The following is a 20,574-nucleotide window of genomic DNA, read 5'->3' as shown; positions in this document are numbered from 1 at the left end:
ACATGAATCCGGTGTCGTCTCCAACTTTGATTCGTGCGAGTCACATAGGTCATGCAGCCCATTGTCATCGGGATTCTGAGATCGATCGATGATATTTTTGTCCTTGCCGGCGGCCAGCAGCAGAAGCAGGGGGTGGGTCCCACCTGTGGGCCCGTCAAAAATATGATATTTCAAACAGAAAGAGAAAAAAAAAAGGCAATATTCTACGGTCCAGGATGGAGCTAGATTATCTGATTGAGAAATTGATATTGTTACACACTAATATGCATACAGTGTAGAGATTAATTTTTAGGAGCTTTCAGTGATAATGGTTGGGTATAGTATTGTTGACTCCTCCTTTGCATTGTGCTTAACCTGTTATAGCAGCGCGATGGCGTGCCTGTTTCGAAGACACAAAAGCAATGGATGTAACGATGCACCCAAATTAAGCGAATCAGATGCCTCATCACAGGCTCCCTGGACCTTTTTATTAGGCAAATAAAAGCCACGTACGGATACGTATGTCCCTAGATGGGGCAGGGTAGCATCTTCTGATCGGGTGGTGGAAGTGAGTGTGCCAACTTCATCCACTACTCGAAGCTGAATTCCTATGTCCACGGTTTTAACAGTTTATAGGCACATACTTCTTGATTGTGCGAGTACTTTGACAGTATCATTTGCCTTGTAATTAATTGGAAAAAAAAACTATTTTTGCGGGTCAAGAAATACATGAGTCTGTTAATATGACATCTTCGTGATTATGCACAATGCATGCATGGTAGAAAAATTGTTAGGCAGTGAAAACAAATTAAAGATGCTACTAATAAAGATATATACTTCTCAGAAGGTGGCGTAGGTCTAGTAAATATTCTTCGACAAGCATATATTATAAAGTGTCATTGATCTTAGTGCTTGTGCTGATTATGTGGAGTGATTCTTTAAAATGATTCTTCAAATTTAACTCAAAGAATCAGACACCGAATCAATTTCTATCAGAAGCACACGGCCCCGGATCGGAGTCGTCGCATGCGCCACATGATCGTTCGTCAATGGAATCGTCGACGCTCCATGATTTCGTCGCCCATCGAGCTCTGACCATTCCATCATATGCATGGACGACAAGTGTCGCCGCCGCCGCTGGATCGATCGTCAAAAAGCCTGCAGCACGATTTCAGCCGATACGTCTCCACGTTCCAACGAGTCGATCTCGGTCTCGATCTCGAGACTGAATGCCCTCCTGACACGTACCGCACGATCGATCATCGATCAGTGCAGGGCTGAATTCATCCCTGCATCTGCATGTGCTTCGCATGCGCCCCTTCATGATCTCGCTAACATGCGAATAATCGGAGTGGAGTGGCAGGTTGACCGATCGATCGACCGCAGGAATTCATGCACGTAGCTAATACCGGCCAGTTACTGAAGGCCGATCGAGCTCATTAACCCAACATGTGCAGTGACGGATCATTAACCTAATTCATTATATTCTGATGCCGTGTCTGCACCATGCTTGTGGATGGGAAAAAAATGGCCATCTCTTCAATTGACGGTTCAAGGAAGAAGGCAGGTAGCTAGCAGGTTGCTGAGCTTCATCCTGAATAATTGGATATGCATCCACCAAAGGTGGGCAATGCTCATACTCTTGGCTGTTGATGTTCATTTTCAGTACCAGGCTATGCACCTTTTTCCGGCGATGATACGTGTGTTGCATGGTTTTCTCTTGGTCTCAATCGGCTACAGTGCCGGAACTGGAATCGCCAAGTGCAAAGCACAAAAGACCAAGTGCGGCCTTTTTCTCTCCTAGACGCATGCACGAGTGATTCTGAACATATGCCTTCACTTCACTTCACATGCCCCGGACAGACACGGCACGACCGTGCATGAGTGTCTAGTAGTCTCTACCCCGTAGGCCATGCCCAATTGGCTCCTAGCAGGACCTAGCCTTGTTGTCTTGGTCGGCCAATGGTTTCAGCCTTTGAGGCAGAGAATGAATGGAGCGACAAGGCACACCGATTAACGCAGGAGCAGAGCCCGACCAAAAAAAAGAAATACTGTAGCTTGCGCGAGACAGACACGGAAAGCCTGGATACAAAGTTTTTTTGCATGCGACAAGTCTTACGCAACCAAAAGTCAATTTTTACCACACGGCCCGAAACCTTCAGCGTACCAAACACCATCGGAAGAAAACAATATCGTCACAAGCAAAAGAAGTTTCATTAAAGTTTTATTTGTTTGAATTTACTTTCAGCTTCTCAGCGTGAAAATCTAAAAGCTCAAACAAAATAGTTGAATTTCTCGTGCAGCTTCTGGAAAGCTAAAGCGAGAAACCTAGAAAAACCAATGCAATTTGGTCCACAACTTGAGCACCTGAGAAATTTGTGGATGGGAATTGTGATGGCCTGAATTTTCATTTTCTTTTGGGAGTAATTTTATAAAAAAAAATTGGTGGGAAGAGAGCCCTGGATATTAACTAAACTTGGACAAACGGTGGGTACATCTAAAACAAAGTCGAGGTTTCTTAGTGCAAAGCTAATATATCCGAATGTCCATTGGATCATAATGCTTGAAATATCTTGCACACGTGTCAATGAGTGTGTCCGGTTCTATACAAATATATCCATCTCTAAATAAGATGATGCTGTTGCACTATGGCGTTTCGCAACAATATTTTTCTCCTGCAACTATGATCGAAGCACTATGTAGTTCGACGCAAAGTTATTAATGTTCATGTTGATTTCTGGCCTATGCAATGCTATCAAATCCAGCATGCACACGTGTCAATGAGTGTATCACCAATATTTCCACGTTAAGGAAAATTTCTTTTGTTGCGCCATAGTAATTTGCAACAAAATGTTTGTTTTTTTTCCACGAAATGGTGGACGACAATCCCTACATGTAGCCATGCGTGCCTCCCACATAAAGTAGCATCACCATGTTTTTTTTATGAAATATATGCATAAAAAGCAAATGAAAAAAAAGCAAACAAATAAAATAAAAAAAATAAATGGCATCAAATCAAAGTCAGCACCATAAACAAGTACTACTCCAAAACGATGTTGTCAACTGTAATCATGCATCCAACAGAGCCTATAAACCTTGTTCTTCCTCTGAAATTTTCAATTCATGGAGAGATGGATGAAATGGACATTATGTGTTAGCGTTTAACAAGTAAACGGATTTAACGAACCCGGTGGTCGCCATCGACGTGGAGTCGGGTAGCTGTCGAGGGCACTTGGGGATTGGAACGTCGGATCATCGCCACATGAATCCGGTGTCGTCTCCAACTTTGATTCGTGCGAGTCACATAGGTCATGCAGCCCATTGTCATCGGGATTCTGAGATCGATCGATGATATTTTTGTCCTTGCCGGCGGCCAGCAGCAGAAGCAGGGGGTGGGTCCCACCTGTGGGCCCGTCAAAAATATGATATTTCAAACAGAAAGAGAAAAAAAAAAGGCAATATTCTACGGTCCAGGATGGAGCTAGATTATCTGATTGAGAAATTGATATTGTTACACACTAATATGCATACAGTGTAGAGATTAATTTTTAGGAGCTTTCAGTGATAATGGTTGGGTATAGTATTGTTGACTCCTCCTTTGCATTGTGCTTAACCTGTTATAGCAGCGCGATGGCGTGCCTGTTTCGAAGACACAAAAGCAATGGATGTAACGATGCACCCAAATTAAGCGAATCAGATGCCTCATCACAGGCTCCCTGGACCTTTTTATTAGGGGCATTCAGTCTCGAGATCGAGACCGAGATCGACTCGTTGGAACGTGGAGACGTATCGGCTGAAATCGTGCTGCAGGCTTTTTGACGATCGATCCAGCGGCGGCGGCGACACTTGTCGTCCATGCATATGATGGAATGGTCAGAGCTCGATGGGCGACGAGACAGTATCATTTGCCTTGTAATTAATTGGAAAAAAAAACTATTTTTGCGGGTCAAGAAATACATGAGTCTGTTAATATGACATCTTCGTGATTATGCACAATGCATGCATGGTAGAAAAATTGTTAGGCAGTGAAAACAAATTAAAGATGCTACTAATAAAGATATATACTTCTCAGAAGGTGGCGTAGGTCTAGTAAATATTCTTCGACAAGCATATATTATAAAGTGTCATTGATCTTAGTGCTTGTGCTGATTATGTGGAGTGATTCTTTAAAATGATTCTTCAAATTTAACTCAAAGAATCAGACACCGAATCAATTTCTATCAGAAGCACACGGCCCCGGATCGGAGTCGTCGCATGCGCCACATGATCGTTCGTCAATGGAATCGTCGACGCTCCATGATTTCGTCGCCCATCGAGCTCTGACCATTCCATCATATGCATGGACGACAAGTGTCGCCGCCGCCGCTGGATCGATCGTCAAAAAGCCTGCAGCACGATTTCAGCCGATACGTCTCCACGTTCCAACGAGTCGATCTCGGTCTCGATCTCGAGACTGAATGCCCTCCTGACACGTACCGCACGATCGATCATCGATCAGTGCAGGGCTGAATTCATCCCTGCATCTGCATGTGCTTCGCATGCGCCCCTTCATGATCTCGCTAACATGCGAATAATCGGAGTGGAGTGGCAGGTTGACCGATCGATCGACCGCAGGAATTCATGCACGTAGCTAATACCGGCCAGTTACTGAAGGCCGATCGAGCTCATTAACCCAACATGTGCAGTGACGGATCATTAACCTAATTCATTATATTCTGATGCCGTGTCTGCACCATGCTTGTGGATGGGAAAAAAATGGCCATCTCTTCAATTGACGGTTCAAGGAAGAAGGCAGGTAGCTAGCAGGTTGCTGAGCTTCATCCTGAATAATTGGATATGCATCCACCAAAGGTGGGCAATGCTCATACTCTTGGCTGTTGATGTTCATTTTCAGTACCAGGCTATGCACCTTTTTCCGGCGATGATACGTGTGTTGCATGGTTTTCTCTTGGTCTCAATCGGCTACAGTGCCGGAACTGGAATCGCCAAGTGCAAAGCACAAAAGACCAAGTGCGGCCTTTTTCTCTCCTAGACGCATGCACGAGTGATTCTGAACATATGCCTTCACTTCACTTCACATGCCCCGGACAGACACGGCACGACCGTGCATGAGTGTCTAGTAGTCTCTACCCCGTAGGCCATGCCCAATTGGCTCCTAGCAGGACCTAGCCTTGTTGTCTTGGTCGGCCAATGGTTTCAGCCTTTGAGGCAGAGAATGAATGGAGCGACAAGGCACACCGATTAACGCAGGAGCAGAGCCCGACCAAAAAAAAGAAATACTGTAGCTTGCGCGAGACAGACACGGAAAGCCTGGATACAAAGTTTTTTTGCATGCGACAAGTCTTACGCAACCAAAAGTCAATTTTTACCACACGGCCCGAAACCTTCAGCGTACCAAACACCATCGGAAGAAAACAATATCGTCACAAGCAAAAGAAGTTTCATTAAAGTTTTATTTGTTTGAATTTACTTTCAGCTTCTCAGCGTGAAAATCTAAAAGCTCAAACAAAATAGTTGAATTTCTCGTGCAGCTTCTGGAAAGCTAAAGCGAGAAACCTAGAAAAACTGAGTTCATGTGAAAAAAAACTAAAAAGCTCATTTTTATGTTCTAAAATTTATTATTGTATTTTAGAAAAAAAACAGTAACAACTTCTAAAAAAACTTCAAAAGGTGCAGCTCAAACAAACATACCTGATAAAAAGTTTTTGTGCATGCAACAAATCTGTGTAGGCAACCAAATGTCAATTTTCACCGCACGGGCGTGAAGCCTTCAGCATACCAAGCACGGCCAGAAGAAAACAATATATCAGAAGCAAAAGAAGCTTTACTAAAGTCACGTCTGTTTGAGTTTCCTGATAGTTTCTCAGTGTGAAAATTTAAAAGCCCAAACAAACAGCTGAATTTCTCATGCATCTTCTGAAAAGTTAGAAACTTAGAAAAACTGAGTTCATGCGAAAAATTGAAAAGCTCATTTTTCTATTCTAAAAGCTATTCTTGTTTTTTCAGAAGCAAAAAGCCAGCAACAACTTTTCATAAAGCTCCAAAAGCTTTAGCCCAAACAAACATATCCTACATAAAATGTTTTTGGGCATGCGCTAAGTCTGTGTGTGCAACCAAATGTCAATTTTCACAGCACAGGCGTGAAGCCTTCAGCGAATCAAACACAACAAGAAGAAAACAATATCATCACAAAGCAAAAGAAGCTTAACTAAAATCATGTTTGTTTGAGTTTTCTGGCAGTTTCTTAGCATAAAAAATCTAAAAGCTCAAACAAATATAGTGAGCTTCTCGTGCAGTTTCCAAAAAAGTCAGAAATCCGGAAAAGAAACTGAAAATCTCAGTTTTTTTTTCTAAAAGCTATTTTCGCCTTTTCAGTTTTCAGAATCAAAAAGCTAGCAACAACTTTTTAGAAAACTCTAAAAGCTGTAGCTCAAACAAACGTACCATAAAGCTTATCGTGCCAAAGTCCACAGCTTGAGCTTGGACACCTTCAAAAAGTACAAATGCGAGGTAGAAGAGAACAAGTAGATAAAGAGACCTTTTCCAACGCCATAGGTTTGCCATCGTTAGTCCTTTCATTATCACCTATCTATAAAAAGCGTTTTCCTACACAGGAAAAACATCAATAAAACATATTGATGTGGGATCTAGTTTTGAAGCTCTTGTTGAAACAAGAGTAATGGCGCAAATGGATTTTTATTTAGATGCCTGGTTATAAAACTACAGCTTTTTTAAACTTCAAAATCGCATGCATGCGCTGGTCTCATCCTCCATTCATTTATCCTCTCTCATGCATGCACGGTGCTTCCTTTATTTTCCTCTACTCCACATATATACGCTTTTGTCTCCGCGCACGCATCGGTGTGGCAGGCTAAATTACGGCCGGCCATGGAAGAGGGGGGCTTGGTTATTTTTGTCTACATGCCAAAAAAGAAAAGGCTGTCTTCTTGTAGGACTAGTAATATAGCCGCGTCCAAAAGGTAGTAATATTGCCTTTTATGCTATAGATATTCTTTCTTTTATGCGTATTAAATTTTTTAAAATCTGAATAGAAGCATTTAATAACGTGATAATGAAGGGAAATTAATAGGATTTTTTTTATAGCAAACTAGAAGAGCTTCATTTTTTTTTGGGAGGCTTTAGACAGGACTCGTCTTTTTTTTAGATCTCTCTGTTTCTTTCTTTTTTTTTAGGGTTTTTTTTGAGACGGACTCGCCTGAAGTAGAGGGGTGGATGGGCCTCTGCTGCCTCAAATTAAACCCAAGCCCAAAGTTGCAAAAAAAAAGGAAAAGGAGAAAAAATCCGAGAGAAAGAGAGGGATGTGGGCGTATAAATTGCTCCCCGGCAAAGCCCTCCTCCCTCCCTCTCTATCCCCAGCCGCCTCGCCTCCATTGCTCCCCGTTCCCTTCTCCCCATCACCTCCTAAAACCTCCCTGCTCCCCTCACGCCGCGCGCTCGCGTCCACACCACCCGCCCGTGTGTGCGCGCGCGCCCGGACGTGGTCGCCGTGCTGAGAACTGTCGCGCGGGACAGGGGATTGAGGAGATTGGGGGCGGCGGCGGCGGCGGCGGCGGCGTGGGATTTGTTCAGTCCGAGATTCCCGGGCGAGGCGAGATGAAGTACGTCCTGGTCACCGGCGGGGTGGTGAGCGGGCTCGGCAAGGGCGTGACGGCCAGCAGCATCGGTGTCGTCCTCAAGGCGTGCGGCCTCCGCATTACGTCCATCAAGATCGGTACGTGCCCGCCGCCGCCGCTGCCTGCTTATACGAAACGCGCCGCACGCCGTTTTAAAATCTGTGTTTTCGGGTCCCGGAAAGGGCGCGTTCTTGGAGGGGGTTGCTCTGGGGGATTTGGCCCAGGGTGGCTATGAGCCCTTGATCCGTTCCGGCAAGATTGGCCGGCAGAAGATTTGGTTTTTTGGAGCGATTCTCGTGGCGGGGGACTGTGGGTGGGGGTTGGTGCGCGGAGGACCCGGGTTCGTGGTCCGGTTAGGTGAAAAGTCTCTCTTTTGAACCTTACGTTCAGTGCTATTGCCGTTGTATTCGTTGCTGCCTGGGGTTTAGGGGGATGTGGTGTAAAAATGGATGTGATTTTGATGATAAGTTGTCAATCTTGTCTCCTGTGCAGTAAGAGAGAGTTTTGTGTTTCTTTTTCTTCAAAGATTGCCTTGTTATTGGTTGGCACCTACTCTAGGTTACACTTTGGGCAAAGGGGATTTCCCCTCCACCTGATTTTTGTTTAGGAGAAATTATATTTATGGAGGGATGGCACCTTCGTTTGACTTTGCAGTGGTGATTTGGGAATCTTCTGCTTGAGCCATAAAGCTTTGAAGTTTGAACAATGGTGGTCCATTCAGGATTGGTCTAATATTATAGAACCTTGTGATTTTTACTTCACTGGTTGGTGGTCAGCGCTTTGCTTGCACAAGTGCCTATGGCAATATCATCTTTTCTTTTTGAAAAAATAATGCGGCAATTTGTTCACCGTTGGACCAAAAAATATGCCTCTGTTGGCTGTCCGTAAATTGGATTCGGCTCTCAAAAGTTGAGCGTAGTTTTTGGTTCTCATGCCGCGGCCATGGAAACAAGGTGGTGGTTGGAGAAGACTAGGTTTTCGCTCCCATCCTTGTCTTTGTCTTCCAGAAAGCTTATGCTGTGGAGGGCTTGCCTATGCTGATTTGGATATCAGGTGACGCCAATGCTGATTTAGATATTGCCATGTCACGAACCAATGGATGCCAGCTTCGCACAGTGGAATCTTTTGACTTGATTCAATCTAATGTTACATATTTTGTTTGCCCCCTAGTTATTCTTATCCACTACCACCTAAACTCTTCTTTGTTTTTGCTGTTGTTGCCTTGTGACTCTTTGTACTATTGCTGCACTTGTGCATTGATTGTGCCCTTTGCCTTGTAAAATTAGTGGCGGCAAGCCAGCTAATATGTGTTTGAATGCAAGTAGCTTGCACTTGTCTTCATGTAGTTGACATGTTCTCTTTGTATTACCTGAATGTGCAGATCCTTACCTTAACACTGATGCTGGGACTATGTCCCCATTTGAACATGGCGAAGTGTTTGTGTTGGATGATGGTGGCGAGGTATTTATATAGTGATGTGCTACAAAGTCAAATTTTGCGAGGGTTAGTGCATATTAGCCCATGTGATTTAAGTACTGTATTTTGCATTTTTTTAGGTGGACTTGGATCTTGGGAATTATGAGAGGTTTCTGGACCTTAAACTGACTCGGGACAATAATATAACCACAGGAAAGATCTATCAGGTAAGCATAAGCAATTATATTATCTGTCAGGCCTTAACTTGTGATTGAATTTGCAATATAAGAAATGTATTTAAAGTTTAAGCATAACTTTTGTTTGTTAAGTGCATGACCTGGTGAGCTAAATAGCTGCATAACAGCATTTTTCGGCATACTGCAGAAGAATTTTTAAATAGTTGATTGATGTTGATGTTGATATCTTGTACTACATATGGAGGAAAAGGCTGTCCTTGTTGTCTATATGTGATTTGAGCATGTTAATAATGTAAGGGAAAAAAATTATCACAAGGATATAAAATGAGAATGAACATGTCATATATGTGATTTCATATGTGCAGTTTCTTTTCCCTGCATAAAAGACTGCTCTGACTTTTCTTATTTTACTTATACTTTTAATGGTTTATTTATGCCAGTCTGTAATTGACAAGGAGAGGAAGGGGGAATACTTGGGAAAGACTGTCCAGGTATTTTGGATCACGTGATGTGGACTTGCATTTGTTTCATCTGTCTTGGTAACTTCTGCCTTTATTCTTGTTCTAGTGCTGATCACCCAAAACAATTTTGTTTTTAAGGTTGTGCCACACATCACAAATGCCATACAAGAATGGATCGAGAGAGTTGCTATGATACCAGTGGATGGCAAGGAGGGACCAGCTGATGTCTGCGTGATAGAACTCGGGGGCACTATAGGTGGGCATGAGATGTCCTTTATTTTGTATGCTTGATAGCTGTTTGCATTAGGCATTTTAGAGCTGGTTTTCCTGTTGTTTGATTGCCTTGTGAACATCTTCAGGGGATATTGAATCTATGCCATTTATCGAAGCTTTGGGTCAGTTCTCCTATCGTGTCGGTGAGAAGCTTCACACATATTCTGACGCATACAATGTCCATCTTCTGTGAGTGCAGGAGTGATGATCTCACTTCTATGTTATTTTGGTTTGACATTTGGCAGGTCCTGGGAACTTCTGTTTGGTGCATGTTAGTCTTGTTCCAGTTATGAATGTTGTTGGTGAACAGGTATATTTGGCCATTACTTATGTCTTGCTGTTTATTAACTAATCATATGATCTACATGTTATTGTTTGGATAAATCTGCTTGGGCCCACTGACCTATTCTTTATACTCTATATGTGTTGTTTGCTCTTGTAGAAAACAAAGCCTACTCAGCATAGTGTACGTGGCTTAAGGGGACTCGGGCTCACCCCAAATATTTTGGCTTGCCGCAGTACAAAGGTTAATTCTCAAACTAATTATTTTTGCGCGGAACCTTGGTAGACTATGACCTTGCTGAGCACAATCTATAATCTGAAAGTGGTGTTTAACAGGAATTGGAGGATAATGTGAAGGAGAAACTCTCCCAATTCTGCCATGTGCCGGTAAGGGAGCTGTGAACTTTGTTCATACAGAGTTTCATATGCTTTAGCAACTAATAACTCAGGAATTTAATGCGTAGTTGTTTGCTGCAGGCCGCAAATATTGTAACATTGTATGATGTTTCCAATATCTGGCGCATTCCTTTGTTGCTAAGGGTATGCCACATCTGTTTTCTTTGGACTAAGAGTCATTTTCTGTGGTTTTGGAATCCATATTCTGTACTGAAGCTCTTTTGTGCCCTGCAGGATCAAAAGGCACATGAGGCTATTCTTAAAGTTCTGAACCTGGACAGGGTGGAAAGGTTTGTTTCAAACATCTAGGAAGTAGGTTCCTGCAAGATGTGACATTGCTGTGTGGTGGGAACTCATGTATTTATAACATTTCCAGCATATCTCGGGAGCCAAAGTTAGATGAATGGGTTGCAAGAGCTACGATATTTGATGCCCTTCAAGACACCGTTAGCATCTTCTGCCCAGTTAGATCCTTGCTGTCAGTAACTTTTTCATCCTTAGTTTCATGTGACTAACACTGATGATTTCAGGTGAGGATTGCTATGGTTGGGAAATACACTGGCCTATCAGATTCATACCTTTCTGTGTTGAAAGTGAGTTTCTCAGATTGTTCAATACAGTGATGTTTTTTCCTTCCAAATGTGAACTCTGTCTAACTTTGTGTCTCAAATTTGTTACAGGCCCTACTGCATGCATCTGTTGATTGCCGCAGGAAGCTTGTTGTTGATTGGGTTGCTTCAACGGATCTTGAGGACTCCACGGCCATTGAGGTTTGGCAGTCTTCTATTATTTAACATGCTCAGTCTTAAGTTGGTGTCTCATTTTCCTGGCTCTCGCTAAACTTTCCAGGCGCCTGATGCATATAAATCAGCTTGGGACTTATTGAAGGTAAGGAGTTGTTTGATGGAGTTTTAGGATACTGAAACTTGGAATTGTATCACATTTGATTCCTGTACTCACAAGAAGAGCTTTCATTGTAGGGGGCAGATGGAATTTTAGTACCAGGTGGCTTTGGTGATAGAGGTGTTCAAGGGAAAATTTTGGCTGCTAAGTATGCCCGTGAAAAGAATGTCCCATATCTTGGCATTTGTCTCGGAATGCAGATTGCTGTGGTGGAGTTTGCTCGTCATGTCATGAATCTCACTGATGCCAACAGCACTGAATTTGATCCCAACACCAAGACCCCATGTGTAATTTTTATGCCTGAGGTAATTGTTGTGAATTAGACTTACGCTGATTGCCACTGAAATCAGGCAATAGTGAAATGTTTTGTTAGTCTTTACTTATCAGCTTGGAACTTTATTTTGTTTTAGGGTTCCAAGACACACATGGGTGCGACTATGCGCCTAGGATCAAGGAGGACCTTTTTCAAGGTTGCCGATTGCAAGTCTGCTAAATTGTGAGTGGCATAGTCTTTTGCTTAACTCAATTGTGCACCTTTTCAATCAAGTTTCTTGTTCTAGTTTTATCACCTCCCTCACTGATTTTTTTTCACCTTTTTTAGGTATCGCAATGTCACATATGTTGATGAGAGGCATCGGCACAGATATGAGGTAAATATGCCTCTGGATGCTATGAATCTTTGTTGTCTGTTATGATGACGTTCCTACCTCTTGCCTGGTCTTTGTACTGAAATATTGTCATCATCACAGGTGAACCCTGATATGGTTCCGGAGTTTGAAAATGCTGGCCTTCAGTTTGTTGGCAAAGATGATACTGGAAAGAGGATGGAGGTCTGACTTGAACTGAGACTTGCTTGAGCAATTTTTAATTTCGTGAAATTTCTCTTAATAAACTTGTTATTTTCTAGATTATTGAAATACCCAATCACCGATATTTTGTTGGTGCCCAATTCCATCCGGAGTTCAAGTCAAGACCTTCAAAGCCTTCTCCCCTATTTGTGGGTAAGATGCTATCTGAGAAACTTTATATTTGTTAATTTTGAATAAACATTTATGCTGTCTTCATATTTGTGAAATAAGTCCTCCCAAGAAACATATGGAAAATCCTCATTTACGTTTCTGCAGGACTTGTTGCGGCCGCATCTGGGCAGTTGGACAGGGTCCTGCAAGACTGCTGCAATGGTCATCCGGTTCCAGCTAAACATCTTCTAAGCAATGGCTCGTACACTTCTGCAGTTCACCAAAATGGGCATCCAAAGAAGCTTGCCAATGGTCTTTCAAATGGAACATACTATGCCAATGGCAATGGTGTGCATGCTTAGAGCATCAGCGGAGGGCCCCAAGGATTTGCAACTGTTTGCTTCAATTTTGCAGTTCCTGTTGCATCAGTTTTGTCGTGGCTGGCTTAACTATCATCATGGTTGCTCGAGGAAGAAAAAGTTCTTGCCCTCGATGCGGACTGTCTGCAGGGGATAGTGCTCGTTCGGTGGTTTTTAGTGAAGGAACCGAGCTGGATCTCTTTGAAGGCGCGAGATAGTGGTATCCATGTTCATCTCTACCCTCTTCTCTAAAGCAAATAGAGCAGGTTTGGGTCAGAAGAGTTTTTATGCTGTATATCTGAAAGAAAGGCTGAATGTTTTGGTTGCTTTATAGATTTTCAGTGAGTTCTAAAGTTGAAGCTGAGAATGCACTTAAATGGAAGCGTGAGTTTCAGACATTAGGCAGTCTGTATTTGGATATTGGACAGTTTTTTGTGCTCTTGCGCAAATAAGTTAATGCTCGTGACTTTCTGTTGTGCTTTGTTAATCTTCCATCTTGAGTGCTTGATTTTTAATTTTTTTTGGGAGCCACTAGGAACATTACCTGTGCTCTCCTAGTACCTTTTTTTTTCAACATTTTCAGATAGAAATGTTTTTTTAAAAAAAAAACATGCTCCGACGTTGTTCCGTCTATCATTCCGCTGTTAGATTTTGAATTGACGACCCGTATCACTTGAACAACTCTTCGGCGATAGCTTCATCCCATCTTTCTCGTCTAACTCCAGTTCTCCACCACACAGCAGGTGCCGCCGTTTTGTTTGCATGGCTCGCCCCAGCTATGCCGTTCACGGGAGTGCCATCAGCCCGTAACTCGAGGCCGGCGATAGGGCAAAAACTGCAACGATTCAGAGTCGACAAGGGCGTTCGAAAATTCCTGCAATTTTGAAATACAGTGGTACTAGTGGTACGGTGAGGAATGCAGTGCTAATGTTGCCTAATTTTTTAGTCTGTCCTTGTTCCGCTTAGTTGGTATCCCTGTTGTCTGGATGAAGTTCTGCCGGTACTGTGTTTGCCAACATTTTCATCTCGATTCGAAGTACTTTCAGATTGCACGTTTTGCCAGTCTGCCATATTCATAGATACAATATTCTCCGGAGATCAACACAATGAAAGAATAAATGTGTAAATAAGCTGAATATATACCCATATGCTTGTGGGCACAATCCATCTCTTACTTAGTATCCACCGCGTATAGTTCAAAACAAACAACTTCGTAACAAGTTAATTTTCATCATGGAAACAGGTCATGAATACTATGTTTGAAGTCAAAACTCAAAACCAACTCATCTATAAAAAGAATTCAAATCCAACTGCCATCGGAACGCAAAGCACACGAGCAACAAAATTTCAGCCTATCCAAATCTGCTTAGGTACCTATTCTAATTTCTACATACGCCCAATGGCATGCCAGCCAGTGTTCATAAACAAATTATACAGACTTACAGAAGATAAAGGAATCGTCATCTTAGGGAGAATCCTACAAGTCATGCTCTGGGTGAAGTCTGTTCGGGCAAAATCTGTCCTGAAGATGGATCAAGATAGAGTTGTGCAAACCAGTCATCTCTTCCAGCTCATCGACCTGTTACTACACAAAAATAGGCTCGTGTTATTTAATGCACTACAAAAGTTTACTCGCAAAAAAAATGTACTACAAAAGATAAAATTCAATTCCACAAAACTGCAAAATATTGCTCATGCTTATCCTGTTTTGAAAGAACTGAACATATATGAGGTTTTACTGATTTATGATAAGATGCAAGTTTAGGTATACTGCTAGTTTGCAAAGGGAAACAGTGAAAACAAGCTGCATTCTAATGGATCAAGAAATTTGAAGAAGAATCTACTACTGAAAATGCATGGCCTCAATTTTTCCCAAAAAAAAGAGCATGGCCTCATATAGTGCGATTCTTTTTCCTCCCAATTTCGAACAATTCATCCATGCAACTCTTAAATTGCATGTAAATGCAGACAATTTATATCAAAGAAATGGTATGAACTACGAAATTCTGGTGTGAAGACTGAGGAACCCCTCATCAATTCCAACACTGCAACAATCCGATACAAATGTCACTTCAGAGAGCCATTTGACCAATTGTATGTGCACTCATCTATCGATCATGGCTTGCAACAATGTTTTAGTTAATTATCTCTTCTGCATGGCAACACTCATTGGTTATTGGTACTGAATGTGATTGTGTGAATAACTATTATCAATACAAATTGGGTAATGCCAGTCTCAACTGAATTTCTTTAAGTTACAGATTCGTTTTTTGAAAGACCTCTAAGTTACATATTCGTTAGCACTAAATGTTGCCATCAATTCTATGGCAACAATATATGGAAGTTGAAAATCTCACCTTTGCATCCAACACAGTGAAGCACCAACAATGCATTGTTCTTCCTCCTGAAAGGATCAGGGTTCCCACTCCGAAAGAAGTTTGTCGACCAGCTCCACAACCTTGCTCGTCTCCGGCAGCCGCATCGCCTCCTCCAGCGCCCACGCCTCCTCGATCCTGGCGTCCTGCAGCATCGCGTCCCGCACCGCCTCCCGCAGCTCAGGCGAGGGCTGCAACCCGTCCGCGGCCATCTCCCTGAGCGCGGCGAGCGCGCCCCTGGGGTCCTCGAGGCGGCAAAACCCCGCGACGGCGGCGGCGTAGGTGGCGGCGTCGGGCCGGCGAGGGGAGTCCGGGCGGCAGAGCCACCGCAGCACGGAGGCCGCGTCGCGCGCGCGGCGCTGGGAGAGGAGGCTGTCGAGCAGCGGCGACGCCAGCGGGAGCGGCGAGGGGCGCGCCGGGTGGTGGCGGAGCGCGGTGAGGAGCGCGAAGGCAGCGGAGAGGGTCGGGAGCGAGGCGAGGTGCGCGGCGAGGTCTGGGAGAGGGAGGCGCTGTATGGAGCCCGGGAGGAGGAGCGCGGCGGAGAGGAGGCGCCCCGCGGCGGGGACGTGGCCCGCGGAGAGGAGCCGCGGGAGGAGAGCGGAGATGGTGCCGAGCTCGGACGGGGAGAGCGGTCCGGGCTGGGGCTTGGATGGCGGCGGCGCGGCGGTGCAGATGCCGCGAAGAACGCGCGGGAGGGCGCCGCCGAGCGGCGGCGCGAGGCGGGGAAGCATCGTGTTCTGGGCGACTGGGCCTGGCTCGGGGCCTCGGGGGCTGGTTCGGGGAAGGGAATGGTACAGGCCGTGTGGGCGGCCGTCAGATGGACGAGCCACGTCTCAGATTGAGCAGAGGACGGAAAAAACAATCAGAGAAGCTCGTCACTCGCAGATCAAAAGCACGGTGTTATTTGAACGCCAGTCCGGGCCCAGATAGCTCCGGACCTTCTTTCTACAAACACTTCTGGCCCACCTTGCGACCTGAAATCGTGTGCCTGTTCCGCGCCTTCTACGATAACCAGCTTGATCTCGATGGCCTGAACCGTGCCCATCTGTTTCTGATCCCAAAAAAGGAGGGAGTTCGCCCTGCCGATGACTTCCGGCCTATTTCCCTGCAAAACTGCCCCCATGAAGCTCTTCTCCAAAGCTATGTCCAACCGCCTGCGCACGGCGATCCCCCTCCTTATTGATCACAACCAAACTTGTTTCATTCATGGGCGCACCATCGTTGAGAACTTCGTTTACGCTGCTGACCTTCTAAGCTGCTGCCACAAGAGAGGACTCCCCACTGCCGTGCTGGATTTCAAGAAAGCATTTGACTCTGTCGCCTGGGACAGTCTCGACTGCATTCTGGCTGCTCGGGGCTTCGACACTAGATGGAGGACATGGGTTTCAAACATCCTTTCCAGTGGGAAAACTGCTGTTATGCTCAATGGCGGTTGTCCTGGGAGATGGATCACCTGCCGTCGCGGGCTCCGCCAGGGCTTATCTATTCATCATTGTTCCTGATGTTCTCCAGCGACTCATCCAGAGAGAGGCGTCACATGGCCGGCTGGCACATCCTCTTGATCCCACCCTTCCTTGCCCTGTTCTCCAATGCGCGAACAACACCTTAATTCTTGTCCGAGGAGATCTCCAGTCTGTGACTAACCTAAAGAACATCCTTGACAACTTCTCACTCGCCACTGGCCTCCACATAAATTTTCACAAATCCACTTTCGTCCCTATGCACATCACTGATGACGTTGCTAACAGTATGGCCTCGGTTCTGGGATGCCCTTTAGCTTCCTTCCCTCAAACTTATCTTGGGCTCCTGCTCTCCCCTCACAAGCTTCGACCATATGATTACCAACCTCTGATTGATTCCTTTGACCGCTACCGAGTCTCGGGTTGGAAGGCGCGGCTACTCAGTACTGGAGGCAGAATCACCCTAGTCAATGCAGTTCTCAGTAGTCTGCCTTTTAACCTGCTAGCTAAAACTGTTAGAGAAATCCTTGATGCTAGACGCCGTTCCTTTCTTTGGACCGGAACCGACTCTAGCACTGGCTGTCAATGCCTCCTCGCTAGGCAACGCGTCTGCCGCTCGAAAGAGCAAGGCGGTCTGGGTGTGAAGAATATGGAAGAACAAAACCATTGTCTGCTCCTTAAACTCATCCACAAACTTCACGACGCCACCTCTCTCCCTTGGAAAAACCGGTACCTTTCTCACTCGTCCGGTGGCCTCAGCAACATCCTTGATGGATCTTTCCTTGATCGTCTCGTTCAGGTAGAACTCCCTCGGTACCGTGCCCTGACGAAAGTGATTGTTGGTGACGGACACCGTACTGCCATTTGGCTTGACCGCTGGATTTTCAATGATACTCTAGCGGAAACTTTTCTAGCTCTTTTCTCTCACTGTATCCGCCCTCACGCCACTGTCTCTACTGTTTTGAGCGCGCCCCTTGCTACCCAATTGCGCCCTCACCTCTCAACGGTCGCTGCTTCTGAACACCGCATTCTTTCTGATTGCCTCCTCGCGATCACCCTCCATGCCACTCCTGACTGCCGCCTTCTTTCCAATGATAAAGCTTTCTCTGGTAGTGGCGCCTACCAACTACTCCACCAAAACAACCCAGCGGCCCCTGATGCTTATCGCCTGTGGAAAACCAAGCTTCCCACGAAAGTCAAGTTCTTCGGTTGGCTACTTCACCTTGGTAGATTAAATACCAGAGCTCTCCTTCTCCACAAAAATATTAGGACATTGGAAGAATTGTACTGTGAACTTTGCCATGGTGTGCCTGAAACAGCTGAGCATATTTTCTCAGCTTGCCCTGTCGCGAATGAAGTATGGTGTAGGATCATCATCTTGGTCCACGCTGAGAACCTAGCAATTCCATGGGTTATGGGAGTGGAGCTTCCCCTCCCTGATCAGGTTCGCATGGATGTGATGGTGCTTCTTCTTCAGCAACTTTGAAAGGCTCGGAACACCCTCATCTTCAACCAGTAGACGTCAACTTCAGCCGATGTTATTAGAACTTGTTGTGATCTAGATTACTGGGCATGTCACTGCGGACACCTTGTTGGTGGTTACAAAATGCCCAAATAGTAGAGGGTGGCTATAGAACACGGCACTTGTCCAAAGAGCTTCTAGGGGACTGAGTGGCTAGAATGTTGTGTCTTAGACAAGCCTAGGGCTCGCCCATTTATAGCCTTGGGAAACCAAACCTTTTTGGGTAGAAAACTCTTCTACCCCCAGTACGGCCCCTCCCACCCATGGCACCCTTTTTTAGGGGCACTCTGGTCTTATACCTTTGCTCTCTGCGGTACGGAGGGTTTCCGTACCTAGGGTGGACGTGGTGGTCTTGTATGGGGACCTTCCGTACTGGAGGTGGGGTCGGTACAACAAACCCGCCCTTAGGGCTAACGCACGCCTAGCCCAACTGTACCCGTGAGCCTTGCGGAAGCTGATGGTGGGGTCTCGTCCACCTCGCCAATCGTTTCCGGGTAGGGGGACCTCCGACCCTCTCGGGAGTGCTCTGGCATCTTGCGTGTACCTTCCCTGTGTATGCGCCCTTGCCTGCTATCTGGGACTTTCGGGTAGAGAGAGATGGGAGGGGGGGGAGGGAGAGAGCCCCATCTGTCCGCATCCGGATGAGCCCTAGTAGATTCGGGATTCTTTCGGATCACACGGTCCCTTGGGCTTGTGACCCGTGGCGATTCCCCAACAACAGCCCTTTCCCGGTGAGCGCCGAGAGTTAGCTCGCGGTGGTCACCAGGACCTCTCCGGCCAGGCGTCTCCAGGCTGGATTCCTAGGCCACTGGGGAGGAAAGGTCCAAGGAAAAGAAAGGTATGGGAACGAGTCCTTGCTATCTCGAGACCTGTGATCTTGGGGTGCGGGTTTGGACCTTCACGGTGAGGTGGGAGAAACTTCTTAGGTCCAAGGCGGGCAACACGGACACCAAAGTGGGAGTCGAGGGGCTGCTCGTACTGCGAGCCCGAGGGGTCGTGGCGTGTGAGGCATTCATTGTGGCGTAGGGAGATGTATGTCCCCCTCTTGTTGGCTACTTGAGAACGTGGTCTGGCTCGGCTGCCTTGCGGGCCGCGCCCGTCCCACCCCGCCCTCTTAGCTATAAATTTGACCCTCCCCTTTTTCTTACCGGGTCCTTAGACTTTTGACCGCACTCGCATTTCCCTCTGTTGCCGCTAGTTTTCAGGACAGTCTCTGTAACACCTGGTGTTTTGATAATCAAAGATGACAAAGGAAGGTTGAGGGTGAAATGTGGAGAAAAGGAAAGAGATTGACTGGAAGTCAAATTCAAGTCGAATTTGACCAACAAATTGAATTTTGGAATTTAAATTTGGAAAAATTAGGCAAAAATATGAAATGGAGGCTTGAGAGTGTTTAGAACTTCAGGGATTAAAATTGGAGACTAATCCTAGGCCTAAACCCCTCAAGAAAAGCAATTGAAAAACAAAAATCAGGTAAGTAGTGTTCACTATCCGAAAATAGGAATTTCAGAAAAACAATGCAAGTATCCAACTTGGAAGTTGATTTCTGCCAAACTTTCCAAGTAAGTGGACAAAGGCAACTACACAGCAATAGAGTATGATCTTTGGACAAGTATGATAGGGTGTTGTTGATCAGTAATAGTGAAGGAATCAAATTCAAATTGAGGCTCAAAGTCAGCACTCTGGCAATATCGGCTTAACTACTGAAACTGCATTTTTCTCTAAGTCTGAAACAGCAGCAAGTGGCTATGTTTGGAGCAAGATTCAGAGAGATGTAGTGCGAGAGGTATAGGTGTTTATGAGCAAAATGGAACCCCTGTTAGTTGTAGAGCATGAATGGTTAGTGTTTGGGCTATGTGGAATGAGTTTAAGCCACTGAAAACGAATCAAAAGAAGGGCAAATGGCCATGAATAGGGCCTGTCGAACTGAATCAGAAGTTCAGAGCATTTTAGTTGCCCGAGAGAAAAATTCAAAATTGTCAACCTTGGGATGTTTATCTCGGGTAGAAGTTTATATATGAATTAAAGAACTCGAGTTTATCTCCAACTTTGCTTAAGAGGCCCTTGGACCATCCGATACAAAATCTACCGTGCTGGAGGACTGAAGTTCTGGAGTAATAGAAAGAAAGAGGGAAAGAAAAACAAAGCGGCAGAAACGTGTCACCGCCGGCAGCTTCGCCCGTCAGCCAGCTCAACGCCTAAGGCCACCTCCTCACAAGGCAAGCCTACGACTAGGCCATGGTGTCGTTCATGCGCACGGTGAAAACTTCATATATTTACTCCTCCCGCCGCCGCGCTCATCTGTTTCACTGCGCCGCCATTTTTACCGCAGCAAGCACGCTCCTGCCGCCAGGCGAA

The 20,574-nt window shown here is 45.3% G+C and overlaps 2 protein-coding genes across 3 annotated transcripts; one reads left to right on the top strand and one right to left on the bottom strand.

Moving 5' to 3' along the window:
• The first annotated feature begins 7,337 nt into the window (after positions 1-7,337).
• Positions 7,338-13,346, top strand: LOC101770039 (CTP synthase). The gene is made up of 21 exons (XM_004969115.4): positions 7,338-7,711; positions 8,995-9,074; positions 9,170-9,256; positions 9,667-9,717; positions 9,826-9,943; positions 10,047-10,103; positions 10,206-10,270; positions 10,403-10,486; positions 10,579-10,629; positions 10,720-10,782; positions 10,873-10,928; positions 11,015-11,084; positions 11,169-11,231; positions 11,319-11,408; positions 11,488-11,526; positions 11,619-11,846; positions 11,952-12,037; positions 12,143-12,191; positions 12,291-12,371; positions 12,449-12,542; positions 12,666-13,346. The coding sequence occupies exons 1-21, from the start codon at positions 7,594-7,596 to the stop codon at positions 12,860-12,862; spliced, it is 1,827 nt and encodes a 608-aa protein (XP_004969172.1). The 5' UTR covers positions 7,338-7,593; the 3' UTR covers positions 12,863-13,346.
• Positions 13,347-13,982: 636 nt separating this feature from the next.
• Positions 13,983-16,002, bottom strand: LOC101775028. Of its 2 annotated transcripts, none has more exons than XM_022826913.1 (2): positions 15,217-16,002; positions 13,983-14,444 (listed from the first exon to the last, which is right to left on the bottom strand). In XM_022826913.1, the coding sequence occupies exon 1, from the start codon at positions 15,963-15,965 to the stop codon at positions 15,273-15,275; it is 693 nt and encodes a 230-aa protein (XP_022682648.1). In that variant the 5' UTR covers positions 15,966-16,002; the 3' UTR covers positions 13,983-14,444; positions 15,217-15,272. The 2 variants fall into 2 exon arrangements, with proteins under 2 accessions (XP_022682648.1, XP_004972006.1); XM_004971949.3 differs by having other exon boundaries at positions 13,983-14,438.
• Between the last annotated feature and the right edge of the window lie 4,572 nt (positions 16,003-20,574).

Source organism: Setaria italica, chromosome V (assembly GCF_000263155.2).
Source record: "Setaria italica strain Yugu1 chromosome V, Setaria_italica_v2.0, whole genome shotgun sequence".
In the NCBI taxonomy this organism is placed as follows: domain Eukaryota; kingdom Viridiplantae; phylum Streptophyta; class Magnoliopsida; order Poales; family Poaceae; genus Setaria; species Setaria italica.
The sequence above is the reverse complement of the archived record's forward strand: the minus strand, read 5'-3'. Positions and strand labels throughout refer to the sequence as shown.